Consider the following 17,886-nt stretch of genomic DNA (forward strand, 5'->3'; position numbering starts at 1 on the left):
TCTCTGTCAATCTGCTACTCTAAGCGTGCAAGTGGCATTTCTATCGTCTGACCTAACGGCAGAAGATAAACACGCCACGATAAGACCACGAGACATATTGCTGACACTAGCCTACTTCGTTAGAGCGACAGGACAAATAATCCGATGGTGTGTGTACCGAAGGTCTTACAGTACGCACACTACAGGACGCTAACCAGCCCTTGGCACATGCAGAACGTTTTGCCGTACTTGCAACAGGAAGCTGATGTGTTGTTCCAAGAGGATAATGCTTGCCTATGCACTGCCCATGAAACTCAACGTGCTCCGCAAGTCATGCAGCAATTTCTCTGGCCACAACGATTTCTCAGTTTGTAGTGCACGTATGGCACATGATGGGACGAGAAGCGATTCGTGTGACTCGTCAACCAACACCGCCTACAGAACTACGTGAACAGGTCAAGCAGGCGTGGGATGACGTATGCCAGGCCTATATTCGCCGTCTGTACGATTGACTGGAAGCCGTTGTAAGTACCTGGATTGCCGGTCGTGAAGGCTGCACCACGTACTAATGTGGATGTTCCAGCGTTGGTCGAAATCTGGACAGCTTGTGCTATTGATCTGTAAATGTAATCATTTCATGTAATCCATATGCGTTGTGACAACAATAAATCTTGAGAGTTTTTTGATTTTTCTATTTTCGACAGAAATACTTTCAAAGAATAATACTTTTTCCGCATTTAGACAGACTTTGACACCAATCCTAAGATCTGTGACAACCAGTCCGGAGTCAGGATAGGTTGACACAAAAATTACTCCGAAAAAACTTTTCATGAAATATGTTGCCACACATTCAAATTTTTGGGACCTTATTGTCAAGGATACATATTACGAGAAACGCTAATGATAGAAAGTGAAATTCTGGATGATGCCTCCTCAAAAATTAAAAATCATGCACTACTGGCCATTAAAATTGCTACACCACGAAGAAATGCAGATGATAAACGCGTATTCATTGGACAAATATATTATACTAGAACTGACATGTGATTACATTTTCATGCAATTTGGGTGAATAGATCCTGAGAAATCAGTACCCAGAACAACCACCTCTGGCCGCAATAACAGCCTTGATACGCCTGGGCATAGAGTCAAACAGAGCTTGGATGGCGTGTACAGGTACAGCTGCCCATGCAGCTTCAACATGATACCACAGTTGATCAAGAGCAGTGACTGGCGTATTGTGACGAGCCAGCTGCTCGGCCACCATTGACCAGACGTTTTCAGTTGGTGAGAGATCGGGAGAATGTGCTGGCCAAGGCAGCAGTCGAACATTTTCTGTATCCAGAAAGGCCCGTACAGGACCTGCAACATGCGGTCGTGCGTTATCCTGCCGAAATGTAGGGTTTCGCAAGGATCGAATGAAGGGTAGAGCCACGGGTCGTAACACATCTGAAATGTAACGTCCACTGTTCAAAGTGCCGTCAATGCCAACAGTAGGTGACCGGGACGTGTAACCATTGGCACCCCATACCATCACGCCGGGTGATACGCCAGTATGGCGATGACGAATACACGCTTCTAATGTGCGTTCACCGCGATGTCGCCAAACACGGATGCGACCATCATGATGCTGTAAACAGAACCTGGATTCATCCGAAAAAATGAGGCTTTGCCATTCGTGCATCCAGGTTCGTCGTTGAGTACACCATCGCAGGCGTTCCTGTCTGTGATGCAGTGTCAAGGGTAACCACAGCCATGGTCTCCGAGCTGATAGTCCATGCTGCTGCAAACGTCGTCGATCTGTTCGTGCAGATGGTTGTTGTCTTGCAAACGTCTCCATCTGTTGACTCAGGGATCGAGAAGTGGCTGCACGATCCCTTACACCCATCCGGATAAGACGACTGTCATCTCGACTGCTAGTGATACGAGGCCGTTGGGATCTAGCACGGCGTTCCGTATTACTCTCCTGAACCCACCGATTCCATATTCGGCTAACAGTCATTGGATCTCGACCAACGCGAGCAGCAATGTCGCGATACGATAAACCGCAGTCGCGATAGGCTACAATCCGACCTTTATCAAAGTCGGAAACGTGATGGTACGCATTTCTCCTCCTTACACGAGGCATCACAACAACGTTTCACCAGACAACGCCGGTCAACTTCTGTTTGTGTGTGAGAAATCGGTTGGAAACTTTCCTGATATCAGCACGTTGTAGGTGTCGCCACCGGCACCAACCTTGTGTGAATGCTCTGAAAAGCTAATCATTTGCATGTCACAGCATCTTCTTCCTGTCGTTTAAATTTCGCGTCTGTGGCACGTCATCTTCGTGGTGTAGCAATTATAATGGCCAGTAGTGTATAAACTGAGCACAAATTGTCCTGGGTCTCCTTCCCTCCCCCCCCCCCCCCCAAAAAAAAAAGAAAAAAAACTGGAGAATCTTAGGGTGAGGTGGTGAAATATACAATGGCAGACTCATGTAGCCCAGTGAGAATTTAATGAGGAGCTCAGCAGGGAGAGCACGAATCCAGAAGACAGTGCGAGGATCGACATGGCCGCCGGCTGGGACGCGGCAGCCCGACGACCAGGTTCCGTCGCCACTGGGGGGTTGATGACCGCCATAATCCAATCACGGTAGTAGCCCAGGAACAGGTGTATGTTGTACACCGCCGGAGCCCCGCAGTAGTCGATGGTGCAGTTCCTGTACTTGACAGCTACCACCAAGCCGACCTGGACTCGCACGTTGTTGCAGAAGATGGGGCCTCCAGAGTCGCCGAAACACACCGACTTTTGTTTGACGTCAAATGTGCATAGACCGTTCTGTGGGTTAGAAAGAAGACACGCTTGTAAGGTTCATACGTGCCACTGTCTGTTGCAGGTCACAGACTATTCACAGAAGTCACATGTACTCTGTCTTAAAAAAAAAAAAAGAAACAACACTTTATTGACGTGAGTTCGGCCTTAAGCCATTAACACGTACAACAATGCTGAGCACAACTGGATTTTGTTAAGTGAGGTCAACGTCAAAATCTATTGAACTGGGTGTCCCAGTGTACAGGTAAGTACGAAACCACAGAAATGTGTGGTAGCAAACGTGTTTTCCAGCCATAAAACCATTGAGCCACTGAATGAATATCAATACATTAGCTACATGAACACGGTCTGAAAATAACACTGAGTATATACTCAACATTGTTGTATTTGATAATGGCTTAGGACCGAAATGATGGCAGTAATGTAAAATGAAGTGCCAGAAATATCACTCTAGTATTATTGCATGACTGTGGCCCAAAAATAGGAAAAGAAATGCTCGACTGAGAATAACTTTGTACATACTGGGTGCTCGGTAATTCCCATTACAAACATCTAAGACTTGTAGAAGGGAGTGAGTGCATATTATGAATAGGAACTCATATCTGGAAACATACTGTTTCTGAGGAACTGAATTAGGCGTGGCACAGTACAGTTGTTAGGTAACAATTCGAAAGGAAGTATAATGAACGTTACATGTTACATGACTGCAAAACAAAAGAGACACAGCATACTGTACGTACACGTCAGTACTGATGCATTACAACAGCAACTCGATGGGTCACCACCAACGTTATTACAGACATCGTACCCTCGAAGGATGCACTGGTACACACTCTCCATCCCACCTGGGGGTCTCTTCAGTTTCTACGGCAGCAGCTGGAACTGATGCCACCAGCTGTTCCTCTGTCTCTACAGGAGTCTCATAAATAAGTCCGCAGCTCGTGGTCTTGCGGTAGCGTTCTCGCTTCCTGCGCACGAGGTCCCGGGTTCGATTCCCGGCGGGGGTCGGGGATTTTCTCTACCTCGTGATGACTGGGTGTTGTGTGTTCCTCATCATCATTGACTTGCAAGTCGCCGAAGTGGCGTCACCTAAAAATGACTTGCAATACGGCGGCCGAACATCCCCGCAAGGGGCCTCCCGGCCAACAATGCCATACGATCATTTCATTTCATAAATAAAATTTCACATATGACGTTCAGTGACATGAGGTGACCGTCTGATATATTTTATTTTATTTATTTGTTTATTTAACCTGGCAAGATTAGGGCCATCAGGCCCTCTCTTACATCTAACCAGACATTCTACTTATTTTACATTCATATGTTTTAGTAGCATGTTAAACTACATCTAGTACAGAAAGTGAAATAAACAATTACAAAGGCACACCTGGAAAAATACATAAATATAGAGTTTATATTCGTAGATCATAAGTACTGTTACAATTAGACATTATTGAAGAGACAGATTTTAGATAGGAGTGCTAGCAGCAGGGAGTATGAGGGAGACTGATGGTGAAGGGAGGAGAAGAATAGAGAGACATGATGAAACTTAATTAAGGAAATATAAAAGAAAAGAAGATTGCGTGGCTGATAGAGATAGATGAAGAGGAAGGCATCTCAGGAGCAAAATAGGAGACGCTAGCTTTGTTATTTGACAGATGAGAGGATTGGCCTTGTACATTAATTTTGTGGAGAACGTTATGAGGATGATAGTAGGAAATGCTTCAACTTCTTCTTAAAAGCAGCAGGAGATTGAATTTTGCGCAAGGTAAGGGGCAGTTTGTTCCAGAGACGGACAGCGGCAAATGAGAAGGAGTTTGCAAAAGTTTTTGTTTTGTGAGTGGGCACAGTTAGGATACCAAATAAGAGTGACCTCGTGTTTCGATTATGATGGCATGACAGGTTTTTAATCTCTGAAGCAAGGTACTGGGGTGCTTGCGCGACGAGGAGTCGGTGAAGTACACATAGAGTGTGGTAGTCACGCAATTTGTCCGGCCTTAGCCACCCTAGCTGGGAGTATGAGGCACTAACATGATCATATCGGCGAATGTTGCAGGTGTAACGCACACACGCATTCATGGTTAGTTCTAGCCGTCTTTTGTTTTCACTGCTCATGCCTTGTTGAATTACATCACAATAGTGGAGGATCGGTAGAACGAGTGCTTGCACTAGCTGGCGTTTCAAGTCCTGTGGAAATATGTTCCGAAACTTTCTGAGAGCATAGAGACAAGCAGACGTCTTTCGGCACACTGCGACTGTGTTCTCCGCCCAGTTGAGATGCTCATCCCAAGTTACACCCAAGTTCTTAACTGTTTTCTGATATGGTATTGGAGATCCGTCGAGCAGAATAGGAGGTAGCCGTTCGCGGAAATCTGAACTTATTAATTTTTGATGGGCTGTTAAGATTACTTGCGTCTTTTTTGCATTTAGTTTAAGCCCCAGGTTTTTCGCCCATGGCACTACTGAAGACAGATCATCATTCATCTGAGCGACTGCAGTGTTTACATCTTCACGTCTGACGCTTAGGTAGAGCTGGACGTCGTCGGCATAGAAATGATATTTACAGGAGGACAGAACCGACGAAATATCGTTGACATATAAAGAAAGCAAAAGTGGTCCTAACAAGGGAACCTCCCCATCGCACCCCCCTCAGATTTAGTTATAAGTTGGCACAGTGGATAGGCCTTGAAAAACTAAACACAGATCACTCGAGAAAACAGGAAGAAGTTGTATAGAACTACGAAAAAATAAGCAAAATATACAAACTGAGTAGTCCATGTGCAAGATAGGCAACATCAAGGAGAGTGTGAGCTCAGGAGCGCCGTGGTCTCGTGGTTAACGTTAGCAGCTGCGGAACGAGAGTTCCTTGGTTCAAGTCTTCCGTCGGCTGAAAAGTTTACTTTCTCTATTTTTTCAAAGTTATGATCTGTCCGCTCGTTCATTGACGTCTCTGTTCACTGTAATAAGTTTAGTGTCTGTGTTTTGCGACCGCACCGCAAAACTGTGCGATTAGTAGAGGAAAGGACGTGCCTCTCCAATGGGAACCGAAAACATTTGATCGCAAGGTCATACATAGGTCAACCGATTCCTCTACAGGAAAACACGTCTGATATATTCTATACAACACTGGTGACGGCATGCGCGTCACATGACAGGAATATGTTGTCAACCCACCTAACTTGTACACTTGGCGAATGGGTAAAAAGATTCTTCTACCTTGTCCGATTTAGGTTTTCTTGTGGATGTGACAATCACTCCCAAAAAACATAAGCGTTTGTCACATAAACTGAAAAAAAGTTAAAACTTTTCACCTGAGGGTAAGCTTGAACCAAGGACCTCGCGTTCCGCAGCTGCTCTCTCTAACCACAGGACCACAGCACTCCTGAGCTTGCTCTTTCCTTATTGTTGCCTATCTTGCGCATGGACTACTCAGTTTGTATATTTTGCTTATTTTTTCATAGTTCCACACAACTTCTTCCTGTTTTCTCGATTGATCTGTGTTCAGTTTTACAAGGCCTATCCACTGTGCCAACTTATAACTAAATCTGAGGGGGGTGCGATGGGGAGGTTCCCTTGTAAGACTGATCCTTGTGGCACTCCCGAGGAAACATGTTTCCTGGAAGATTTTTCATTTACGCAGACAACATATTGCTGTCTGTCTTGTAAGTAGCTTTCAGACCATCTCATTGCACTATCTGAGAAATTAAGCTGTTGCATTTTTCTGAGCAATATGTCAAAGTTAACAGTGTCAAAAGCTTTGCTGAAGTCCAGTAGCGTCAATATAGTATACATCATCCTGGCTGTCCTATTACATACTACGAGAAGCAAACTCCGAGACCTTTGCCTTTCCATCAGCAGACGTAGATGAGTTCCACATATGATTTGAAACCATCATGGCACCGAAACTGTATATGGGTTCCTACTCAAAACGTTATGTAATCACTCCCACCTACACTCCTGGAAATGGAAAAAAGAACACATTGACACCGGTGTGTCAGACCCACCATACCTGCTCCGGACACTGCGAGAGGGCTGTACAAGCAATGATCACACGCACGGCACAGCGGACACACCAGGAACCGCGGTGTTGGCCGTCGAATGGCGCTAGCTGCGCAGCATTTGTGCACCGCCGCCGTCAGTGTCAGCCAGTTTGCCGTGGCATACGGAGCTCCATCGCAGTCTTTAACACTGGTAGCATGCCGCGACAGCGTGGACGTGAACCGTATGTGCAGTTGACGGACTTTGAGCGAGGGTGTATAGTGGGCATGCGGGAGGCCGGGTGGACGTACCGCCGAATTGCTCAACACGTGGGGCGTGAGGTCTCCACAGTACATCGATGTTGTCGCCAGTGGTCGGCGGAAGGTGCACGTGCCCGTCGACCTGGGACCGGACCGCAGCGACGCACGGATGCACGCCAAGACCGTAGGATCCTACGCAGTGCCGTAGGGGACCGCACCGCCACTTCCCAGCAAATTAGGGACACTGTTGCTCCTGGGGTATCGGCGAGGACCATTCGCAACCGTCTCCATGAAGCTGGGCTACGGTCCCGCACACCGTTAGGCCGTCTTCCGCTCACGCCCCAACATCGTGCAGCCCGCCTCCAGTGGTGTCGCGACAGGCGTGAATGCAGGGACGAATGGAGACGTGTCGTCTTCAGCGATGAGAGTCGCTTCTGCCTTGGTGCCAATGATGGTCGTATGCGTGTTTGGCGCCGTGCAGGTGAGCGCCACAATCAGGACTGCATACGACCGAGGCACACAGGGCCAACACCCGGCATCATGGTGTGGGGAGCGATCTCCTACACTGGCCGTACACCACTGGTGATCGTCGAGGGGACACTGAATAGTGCACAGTACATCCAAACCGTGCCACCCAACGTGCTCTAGAAGGTGTAAGTCAACTACCCTGGCCAGCAAGATCTCCGGATCTGTCCCCCATTGAGCATGTTTGGGACTGGATGAAGCGTCGTCTCACGCGGTCTGCACGTCCAGCACGAACGCTGGTCCAACTGAGGCGCCAGGTGGAAATGGCATGGCAAGCCGTTCCACAGGACTACATCCAGCATCTCTACGATCGTCTCCATGGGAGAATAGCAGCCTGCATTGCTGTACTAGTGCCGACATTGTGCATGCTCTGTTGCCTGTGTCTATGTGCCTGTGGTTCTGTCAGTGTGATCATGTGATGTATCTGACCCCAGGAATGTGTCAATAAAGTTTCCCCTTCCTGGGACAATGAATTCACGGTGTTCTTATTTCAATTTCCAGGAGTGTACATGTTCTAGAAGGCTTGCAACGAGAAATTCTGAACGCCTTGTATACATATTGTAGTGGCAACTTCTGTGACCGAATGTAACAGCAGCACCAAATGTAGTGGCAAGAGGTAGAAGGCACCGTATTAAACCTCGACAAGGTTTCCAAGTGCTTTATTGTTTCCAGCTACAGTGCCGCGTTCCCATCGGTCTGCGTCACCTAGTCCTACTATGCTGAGGACGCCATTCTGCTTTCTGCGAAACGGCTTGGCGCGGAATGGCTGCCTCAGCAACCTGTGCGTGCACTGCTGTGTGTAGGCCGTTCGTTAGAATGCGCTGATAGTCGACTCAGCAGTCTTTGCCACTGCTGCCTCGGGCGCTCGCTAGGAGCCGCAGGTGGCCCGCTGCATGCTTCTTCGCGACAACAAGCGCCCGTGATCCGACGTCCGAATCTGCAGTCCCCGCCCTGGATGTGTCCGGTGTGTGTTGGGAGTCAACAAGTCTGCCCGTGGTAGCGAGCCGTGGTGTGGCCTGTCGCTGGCTGGCTACGGACCCCGCTTAGGCCTCAGAGGGTCGAACCAGTGGCCCGCCATGGACTGGAATGTGGAACCCCATCTGCTGCTGCGTGTAGCCGGTGGTGTGACACGCCCCGCCATCCAGGAGAGCTGTCACACTCTCTCGTTAGAAAACCTGCACCTATTTATACAGGGTGAGTCACCTAACATTACCGCTGGATATATTTCGTAAACCACATCAAATACTGACGAATCGATTCCACAGACCGAACGTGAGGAGAGGGGCTAGTGTAATTGGTTAATACAAACCATACAAAAATGCACCGAAGTATGTTTTTTAACACAAACCTACGTTTTATTAAATGGAACCCCGTTAGTTTTGTTAGCACATCTGAACATATAAACAAATACGTAATCAGTGCCGTTTGTTGCATTGTAAAATGTTAATTACATCCGGAGATATTGTAACCTAAAGTTGACGCTTGAGTACCACTCCTCCGCTGTTCGAACGTGTGTATCGGAGAGCACCGAATTACGTAGGGATCCTAAGAGAACGGTGATGGACCTTAGGTACAGAAGAGACTGGAACAGCACATTACGTCCACATGCTAACACCTTTTTATTGGTCTTTTTCACTGACGCACATGTACATCACCGTGAGGGGTGAGGTACGCGTACACACGTGGTTTCCGGTTTCAATTACGGAGTGGAATAGAGTGTGTCCCGACATGTCAGGCCAATAGATGTTCAATGTGGTGGCCATCATTTGCTGCACACAATTGCAATCTCTGGCGTAATGAATGTCGTACACGCAGCAGTACATCTGGTGTAATGTCGCCGCAGGCTGCCACAATACGTTGTTTCATATCCTCTGGGGTTGTAGGCACATCACGGTACACATTCTCCTTTAACGTACCCCACAGAAAGAAGTCCACAGGTGTAAGATCAGGAGAACGGGCTGGCCAATTTATGCGTCCTCCACGTCCTATGAAACGCCCGTCGAACATCCTGTCAAGGGTCAACCTAGTGTAAATTGCGCAATGTGCAGGTGCACCATCATGCTGGTACCACATACGTCGACGCATTTCCAGTGGGACATTTTCGAGCAACGTTGGCAGATCATTCTGTAGAAACGCGATGTATGTTGCAGCTGTTTGGGCCCCTGCAATGAAGTGTTTGTTACAACACGCAACTGAACGTCGGAGGTTTCAAGCTTGAACTTTAGGTTACAATATCTCCGGATGTAATTAACATTTTACAATGCAACAAATGGCACCGATTACGTATTTGTTTATATGTTCAGATGTGCTAACAAAACTAACGTGGTTCCATTTAAAAAAACGTAGGTTTGTGTTAAAAAATATACTTCCATGCATTTTTGTATGGTTTGTATTAAACAATTACACTAGCCCCTCTCCTCACGTTCGGTCTATGGAATCGGTTTGTCAGTATTTGATGTGGTTTACGAAATATATCCAGCGGTAACGTTAGGTGACTCACCCTGTATACGGCTGTGCACCTCTGTTTTGCTAACGCACCGCTCCAAGTCATGTACTCACAACACCTGGGTTGCACCAGTGGGCCCCTTCTGCCTGTAACTTGCGACATGCAAACCGCTGCATTTACTCTTTTCAACAGTTCGACGGCCTTGTGGCCTCCATTCTACTTCACAGCTCCCTGTCAGCGTAACTTACTGTCAACAGGCCTGCGCCTGGCTGTAACTTATGCGCTCAGAAATGTTGCACTGAATCTGACTTTCCTATCTTAAACTGTGGTGCCGCTACAATACCATCGGCGAGTATGTAAGCTGAAATTCTTGAGACAGGTAGGACAGCTACCAGAGTCCATTGGTGCTCTTCAGGTTCAGTTATGTTGTGAGGCCAGGCAGTGTATGCAAGGGGCGTGAAGAGTGTCAGATGTTGAGTGATCACTGTGGAAGACAGAGATGCCACGTGCTCTTGTGACACAGCATTATCAGCAGCTGACAGAGTTTGAAAGGGGTATCATTGATGACCTCTAGCGCGGTAGCTGCTCGAATGGCGCAATATCCAGGTCTGTGGGGACATCTGATGTTAGAGTGGACCGTGGGAGCGTGAGAGCAGGCACACCCATCGTCAGGTTTTGGGCTGACCGCATCTGACCACCACTGCATTGTCTGCCAGGCGCATCCGTACCTGCAATACAACAAGTCATGACTCACTGCAATCTTCTGTGTAATCCTACACCACTGGTCAGAGGATAGTAGCAGCTGGACTAGGAAATTACCGTCCCACCTGTAGGCTGCTTTTAACACTACAACACGGATGCTGCATTTGCATTTGGAGTGTTGCTTGCCCAGGAATCCTGGACCACTAATGAATGGCGTCGCAATGTACGAGGTGTGGCTAGAAAAAAACCGGACTAGTACTGGTGAAACAATAAAACGAATGCAATAAGGCTGAAAGTCGCGTGGCCTGTCACGTGACTCTCGCTCCGCCTACTGCTCGAGTTTCATCTGCCTCCTGCACTCAGTCTGCCTGTGGCGTCTGTTTTAAGTAGTTGACGTTTTGTCTGTGCGTCGGAAAATGTTGAGTGTACAGAAAGAACAGCGTGTTAACATCAAATTTTGTTTCAAACTAGGAAAATCTGCAAGAGAAACGTTTGTAATGTTACAACAAGTGTACGGCGATGATTGTTTATCGCCAGCACAAGTGTTTGAGTGGTTTAAACGATTTAAAGACGGCCGCGAAGACACCAGTGATGACACTCGCACTGGCAGACCATTGTCAGCAAAAACTGATGCAAACATTGAAAAAATCGGTAAACTTGTTCGACAAGATCGCCGTTTAACAATCAGAGCAGTGTCTGAGTTAACAGGAGTTGACAAGGAAAGTGTTAGGCAGATTCTTCATGAAAGTTTCAACATGAACAAAGTGTTTTCAAAAATGGTTCCAAAGTGTCTCACAATTGAACAGAAGGAACGCCGAAGAATGATTTGTTCTGACATCCTGGAAAACACTGAAAGTGATTCCACTTTCTTACAAAATCTTATTACTTGCGATGAATCGTGGTTTTTTACTTACGATCCCGAAACTAAACGCCAATCGATGCATTGGAAAACTCCTGGTTCTCCACGACAAAAAAAAGCACGAATGTCAAAATCGAAATTCAAGGCAATGATGATTGTTTTGTTTGACATCAAAGGGATTGTGCACATTGATTGGGTACCAGAGGGACAAACAGTGAATCAGCATTACTACATTAGCGTCCTGGCTACCCTACGTGAGCGAGTATGGAGAAAACGGAACGATTTGTGGAGAAAAAAGTCATGGATCCTTCACCAAGACAATTCCCCAGCTCACAGTGCGTTGTCAGTGAAGACGTTTTTGGCAAAACACAACATTCCCATCTTAGATCATCCACCTTACTCACCTGATGTGGCCCCCTGTGACTTTTTTCTTTTCCCTAAAGTCAAGTCAGCTTTGAAAGGAACTAGATTTGAGACTGTTGAAGCAGTAAAAGAAAAAGCGACGGAAGTAATGTATGGACTTACCGAAAATGATCTGCAGCATTGCTATGAACAGTGGAAAATTCGTATGGAGCGGTGTAGAGACCGAGGAGGAGAGTACATTGAAGGAGATAACATGAAATTGTAAATAATTGTAAATAAATGTTTTTTCCAGCATCAGTCCGGTTTTTTTCTAGCCGCACCTCGTATTGAGCAATGAACTGTTGATCAGGGCTACCCCAGATGACAACTGTCTACTATTATGGCGGCGACCACGGGGGAGGACCCATTTTCTTATTGTTTTGGAGAGTGAGAGGGGTGTTACTCACGTTGTCATGATGTGGGGAGCCTTTGGGTGCAACATCAGGTCACAGCTGGCCAAGATTGATGAAACCCTGATGGCACAACGTTACGTGATGGTCAACCTCCGTCCTCGTTTGTTACACGTCATGTGAAAGCATCGTCAACACAACAGTGCTCGTCCACGTAGAGAACGTACCTGTTTTTGAACTGTCTATGAGATACTGATGTACTACTGTGGCCACAAAGACGCCTGGATCTCTCTCAATAGAACACGTATGAGATCAAAATGGTCGTCAACTCTGCCCCACACCTGTATCTAGGACATGAAGAATTAATTATAACAGTTGTGGGCCAGTTTGCCTCAGCAGAGAATACAAGGACTTCCCGACACCCTCCACATGCTAATCAGAGCATGCGTCCAGGCATGATGGAGTCCAACGACGAAGAGTGGACTTATACCATCGAGTCTTTTGTAAATCTGACTTGAGACTGTAATCACAGAAATAAAATCACATTCCCTGTCAAACCGTAAAGTTTCATTTCATTTGCTTCTCCCATGCTGTATGCCTCACCTTTTTTGCCTGCAGTGTAAGCTTACCAAACCAAAGCCACTGGGAGCACAATGTCTTTTTCAGATAACAAAAATTTATCTCAAAGGAACTATGCTAGATAGGTTACACCTAAGTAGTTTGCTGCAAATGGAAGCTCATGAAGTCTTAAGGATAGACTTCCACGTGTCTTTTGAGACCATCTGATTTCTTTTCCCTTTCTCTCTCTCTCTCTCTCTCTCTCTCTCTCTCTCTTAACATCTTACTTAGGCGATGGTCAACAGCATGTTCAGATATTAAAAAATGCATAACGATGTGTTGTCTGTACTAATGTTTTATTTTGCCACCGGTTTCGGTTCTGAACCAACATCAACGGCAGTTGTACAGCATACAAAAGTGGAAAATGTGACAATGCCAAAAAAAAGAAGGAAAAATCGTTAAATGCATCAAAATACTCACGAAAATTAACACAGATACATCACATGTGATGCATGCTTTAACATCAGTTACTACAGAAAACCATAATTGCGAAGAAAATTCATAAATCGTGACTAGATTAAAATGTGATGGCACATTGACACATGTAATGTATAGGAATATAAGTCAAAGAACTTCAAAGTCAAAGATGACAATATTGACCGAATCCAGAGAAGCTGTCATCTAACGACTTTTCCTGTTTTCCTTATTTCGTTCGGCACTGCCACAGCGTCCACTTTTGTATGTTGTACAACTGCCGTTGATGATGGTTCAGAACCGAAACCGGTGGCAAAATAAAAAAAATAAAAATATTACACACAGCACCAAGGGCGTACCCAGGATCTGAACTGGGGGGGGGGGGGGGGAGGAGGGGGGGGGGGCAGGTCATACTAGTCTAAGGAGACAAGGACTCGAGACAACATACAGCACTTCTTATTAAATAAAACAGTAAACCAAAGAAAAACTGCTTTTTATAAACTTTTTAAATACAAGAATGCACTTGTACAATCCGAGAAAACATGCAACATTTCTTATTAAATAAAACAGTAAACTAGTAAAAAACTGCGAATATCTTCTAGGGGGGGGGGGGGCAGCTGCCCCCCCCCCTGCCCCTGGCTGGGTGCGCCCATGCACAGCACAGTGTTATGCATTTTTTAAAGTCTCTCTCTGTAGTTGCAGGTAGTGTAATTTATAAGTGTTGGTGTAAAAATGCCATCTATGCACGACAGAGCGCAATGTCTTTTGTGGTTTCATGGAAAACGGCCGCCTATTACAGTTCAAGGATGTGTCTATGGGCAAGAAGAAGCAGTAAATCTGGAGTGAGTGAGTACTGTATTTAAGAGTAGTACAGGGAAATGGGCGCCTCGTGTTTCCAGAGAAACAAGCGTACCACCGAGCACTGTGATGAAAATCTTTACACAAAAGGCTGCATTTCCACGCATAAAAAGTTCAACTTCTGCAAGCTTTACAGCCAGATGATGGCTCCTAATGTGCTGAGTTTGCTAGGAACACTCTGGAACAAATCGATGCAGACAATGACTACCTTAGCAAAGTTTGTTTTTCGATGAAGCGACATTCCATATCTGAGAGAGAGTAAACACAATGTCCGGGTCAGTGGACCAGACAACCCACCGAAGAAGGGACAGACCAAAAGTAAATGTGTCTTGTGGCTTAATACACAACGTAATTATTCAACTGTTCTTTATCACTGAGCCGGCAACAGTTAACCTGGACATGTTGGAACCTTAAGTTTCATCCTCAACCTTGAGCAGTGTTTCAACAAGATGGAGCATCGCCGCTTTCTGGGAGGGGTGGGGGGGTATTTGAGCCAATTCTTGGATGAAACTTTTCTGGACAGATGGGTCGGTACCGACGTTCTAGCATCATCGCCACCCGTCTTGATTTTTTGTGGCATTATTCACATCTACAAAATATTCCGCAGGCCACCATACGGTGCGTGGTGGAGGGTACCCTGTACCACTACTAGCCACATCCCCTCTTGTTCCACTCGCAAATAGAGCGAAGGAATGGTTCAAATGGTTCTGAGCACTATGCGACTTAACTTCTAAGGTCATCAGTCGCCTAGAACTTACTCTAATTAAACCTAACTAACCTAAGAACATCACACACATCCATACCCGAGGCAGGACTCGAACCTGCGACCGTAGCGGTCGCTCGGCTCCAGACTGTAGCGCCTAGAACAACACGGCGGAACGGGGGACAAACGACTGTCTGTACGCTTCCGTATGAGCCCTAATTTCTCATATGTTATATTCGTGGTCCTTACACGCAATGTATGGTGGCGACAGTTGTTCGGCAGTCAGCTTCAAATGCCGAGTCTCTAAATTTTCTCAATAGTGTTCCTGGAAAAGAATATTGCCCCTCAAGGGATTCCCATTTGAATTCCTGAAGTATATCTGGAACACTTACGGGTTTTTCGTACCTACCAGTAACAAATATTGTAGCACACCTCTGAAATGCTTCGATGTCATCCTTCAATCCGACCTGGTACGGGTCCAAAACACTTGAACAGTACTCAAGAATAGGTCGCACCAGCGTCCTATACGCGATTTCCTTTGCAGAGAACCACTCTTTCCTAAAACTCTCCCAATAAACCGACCATTTGCCTTCACTACCACAGCTTTCACATGCTAGTTCTGTCTCATATCGCTTTCCAGTTTTACGCCCAGATATTTAAATTACATGACTGTGTCAAGCAGGATACCAGTAATGTCGTATCCGAACATTAAGGTACAGATTTGTTCTGCCTATTCATCCGCATTAACTTACATTTTTCCACATTTAGGACTACCTGCCATTCATCACACCAGCTGTAAATTTTGTGTAAGTCGTCTTTTATCTTCCTACAATCACTCAACTTCGACATGTTACTGTACACCACGGCTCCATCAGCAAACAACCGCACACTGCTGCCCACCTTGTCAGCCAAATCACACACATATACACACATCAAGAAAAGATTTGCATCACTCCAGTTCCCAGAACTCCTGAAGCAGGCATTGACTGTGGATGTTATATCACAGACACAGTCCCTTTGACTGTTCAGAGATGCCACTAAATACACCCAAAGATGTAAATAACCAAGCATGAGCAGCGACTATTAGACAGAGGGAGCCCGTCAGCCGATCAGTTCCAGTCATTCCACAGGAGTTCAACCTTGCCCGGATGGTCAACCCCGCGATTCCATCGCGTCCACATTGTTACTTTGTGCCAGGAAGGGCTCTCAACAATGGGAGTGTCCAGGCGTCTCGGGGTGAACCAAAGCGATGTTGTCTGGACATGGAGGACATATAGAGAGACAGGATGCCATTATGTGGGGCCGACGTACGCCGCTGGTGGTAATGGAAGGCGCTGTAACGGTTGTACAATACGTGAATGCCATCCTCCGACCGATAGTGCAACCATATTGGCAGCTTATTGGCAAGGCATTCGACTTCATGGACGACAATTCGAGCCCCCATCGTGCACATCTTGTGCATGACTTCATTCAGGATAACGACATCGCTCGTCTAGAGTGGCCAGCATGTTGTCCAGACATGAACCCTATCGATCATGCCGGGGTAGATTGAAAAGGGCTGTTTATGGACGACGTGACACACCAACCACTCTGAGGGCTCTACGCCGAATCGCCGTTGAGGAGTGGGACAATCTGGACCAACAGTGCCTTGATGAACTTGCGGATAGTATGCCACGACGAATACGGGCATGCATCAATGCAAGAGGACGTGCTAGTGGGTATCAGAGGTACCGGTGTGTACAGATATCTGGACCACCAACTCTGAAGATCTCGCTATATGGTGGTACAACATGCAATGTGTGGTTTTCATGAGCAATAAAAAGGGTGGAAATGATGTTTATGTTGATCTCTATTCCAATTTTCTGTAAAGGTTCCAGAACTCTCGGAACCGAGGTGATGCAAAACCTCTTCTGATGTGTGTACGTAGAGAACAACAGTGGTTCTGTCACACTTCCATGGGGAACTCTTGACGATACCCCTGTCTCTGATGAACACTCGCCGTCGAGGACAACATACTGGGTTCTATAATTTGAAAAGCCTTCGAGCCACTCACGTATCTGTGAACTTATTCCATATACTCAAGGTACCCTCCGCCACACACCGTCAGGTGGCTTACGGAGTATGGATGTAGATGTAGATGCAGATATGCTCGTACCTTCCTTAACAGCCTGCAATGGGGCACCATGTCAAATGCTTTCTGTAAATCTAGAAATATGGAATCTGCCTGTTCTCCATCATCCAGAGTTCTCAGTATATCATGTGAGAAAAGGGCAAGCTGAGTTTCGCACGAGCGGTGCTTCCTACAACCATGCCAGTTCGTGGACATAAGCTTCTTAGCCTCAGGAAAGTTTATTGTGTACGAACTGAGAATATGTTCAAGGAATTTGCAGCAAAAAAGTGTTCAAATGTGTGTGAAATCTTATGGGACTTAAATGCTAAGGTCATCAGTCCCTAAGCTTACACACTACTTAACCTAAATTATCCTAAGGACAAACACACACACACCCATGCCCGAGGGAGGACTCGAACCTCCGCGGGGACCAGCCGCAAAGTCCAGGACTGCAGTGCCCTCGACCGCTCGGCTAATCCCGCACGGAATTTGCAGCAAACAGAAGTTTGGGATATTGTTCTGTAATTTTGCAGCTCCGTTCCTTTACCTTTCTTATGTACTAGAGTCACCTGCGCTTTTTTCCAGTCGCTTGGCACTTTGTGCTGTATGTTAAATACACTCCTGGAAATGGAAAAAAGAACACATTGACACCGGTGTGTCAGACCCACCATACTTGCTCCGGACACTGCGAGAGGGCTGTACAAGCAATGATCACACGCACGGCACAGCGGACACACCAGGAACCGCGGTGTTGGCCGTCGAATGGCGCTAGCTGCGCAGCATTTGTGCACCGCCGCCGTCAGTGTCAGCCAGTTTGCCGTTGCATACGGAGCTCCATCGCAGTCTTTAACACTGGTAGCATGCCGCG

General features: G+C 46.5%; 1 protein-coding gene across 1 annotated transcript in view; it reads right to left on the bottom strand.

The window, feature by feature from the left end:
- Positions 1 to 2,454: 2,454 nt before the first annotated feature.
- LOC126424691 (collagenase-like) overlaps positions 2,455 to 17,886 on the bottom strand; it is a 90,261-nt gene continuing 74,829 nt past the window's right edge. Inside the window, exon 4 of the mRNA XM_050087417.1 lies at positions 2,455 to 2,799. Within this exon, the coding sequence (XP_049943374.1) occupies positions 2,455 to 2,799 (345 nt within the window). The remainder of the gene's footprint in view (positions 2,800 to 17,886) is intronic.

Source organism: Schistocerca serialis, chromosome 10 (assembly GCF_023864345.2).
Source record: "Schistocerca serialis cubense isolate TAMUIC-IGC-003099 chromosome 10, iqSchSeri2.2, whole genome shotgun sequence".
Lineage (NCBI taxonomy): Eukaryota > Metazoa > Arthropoda > Insecta > Orthoptera > Acrididae > Schistocerca > Schistocerca serialis.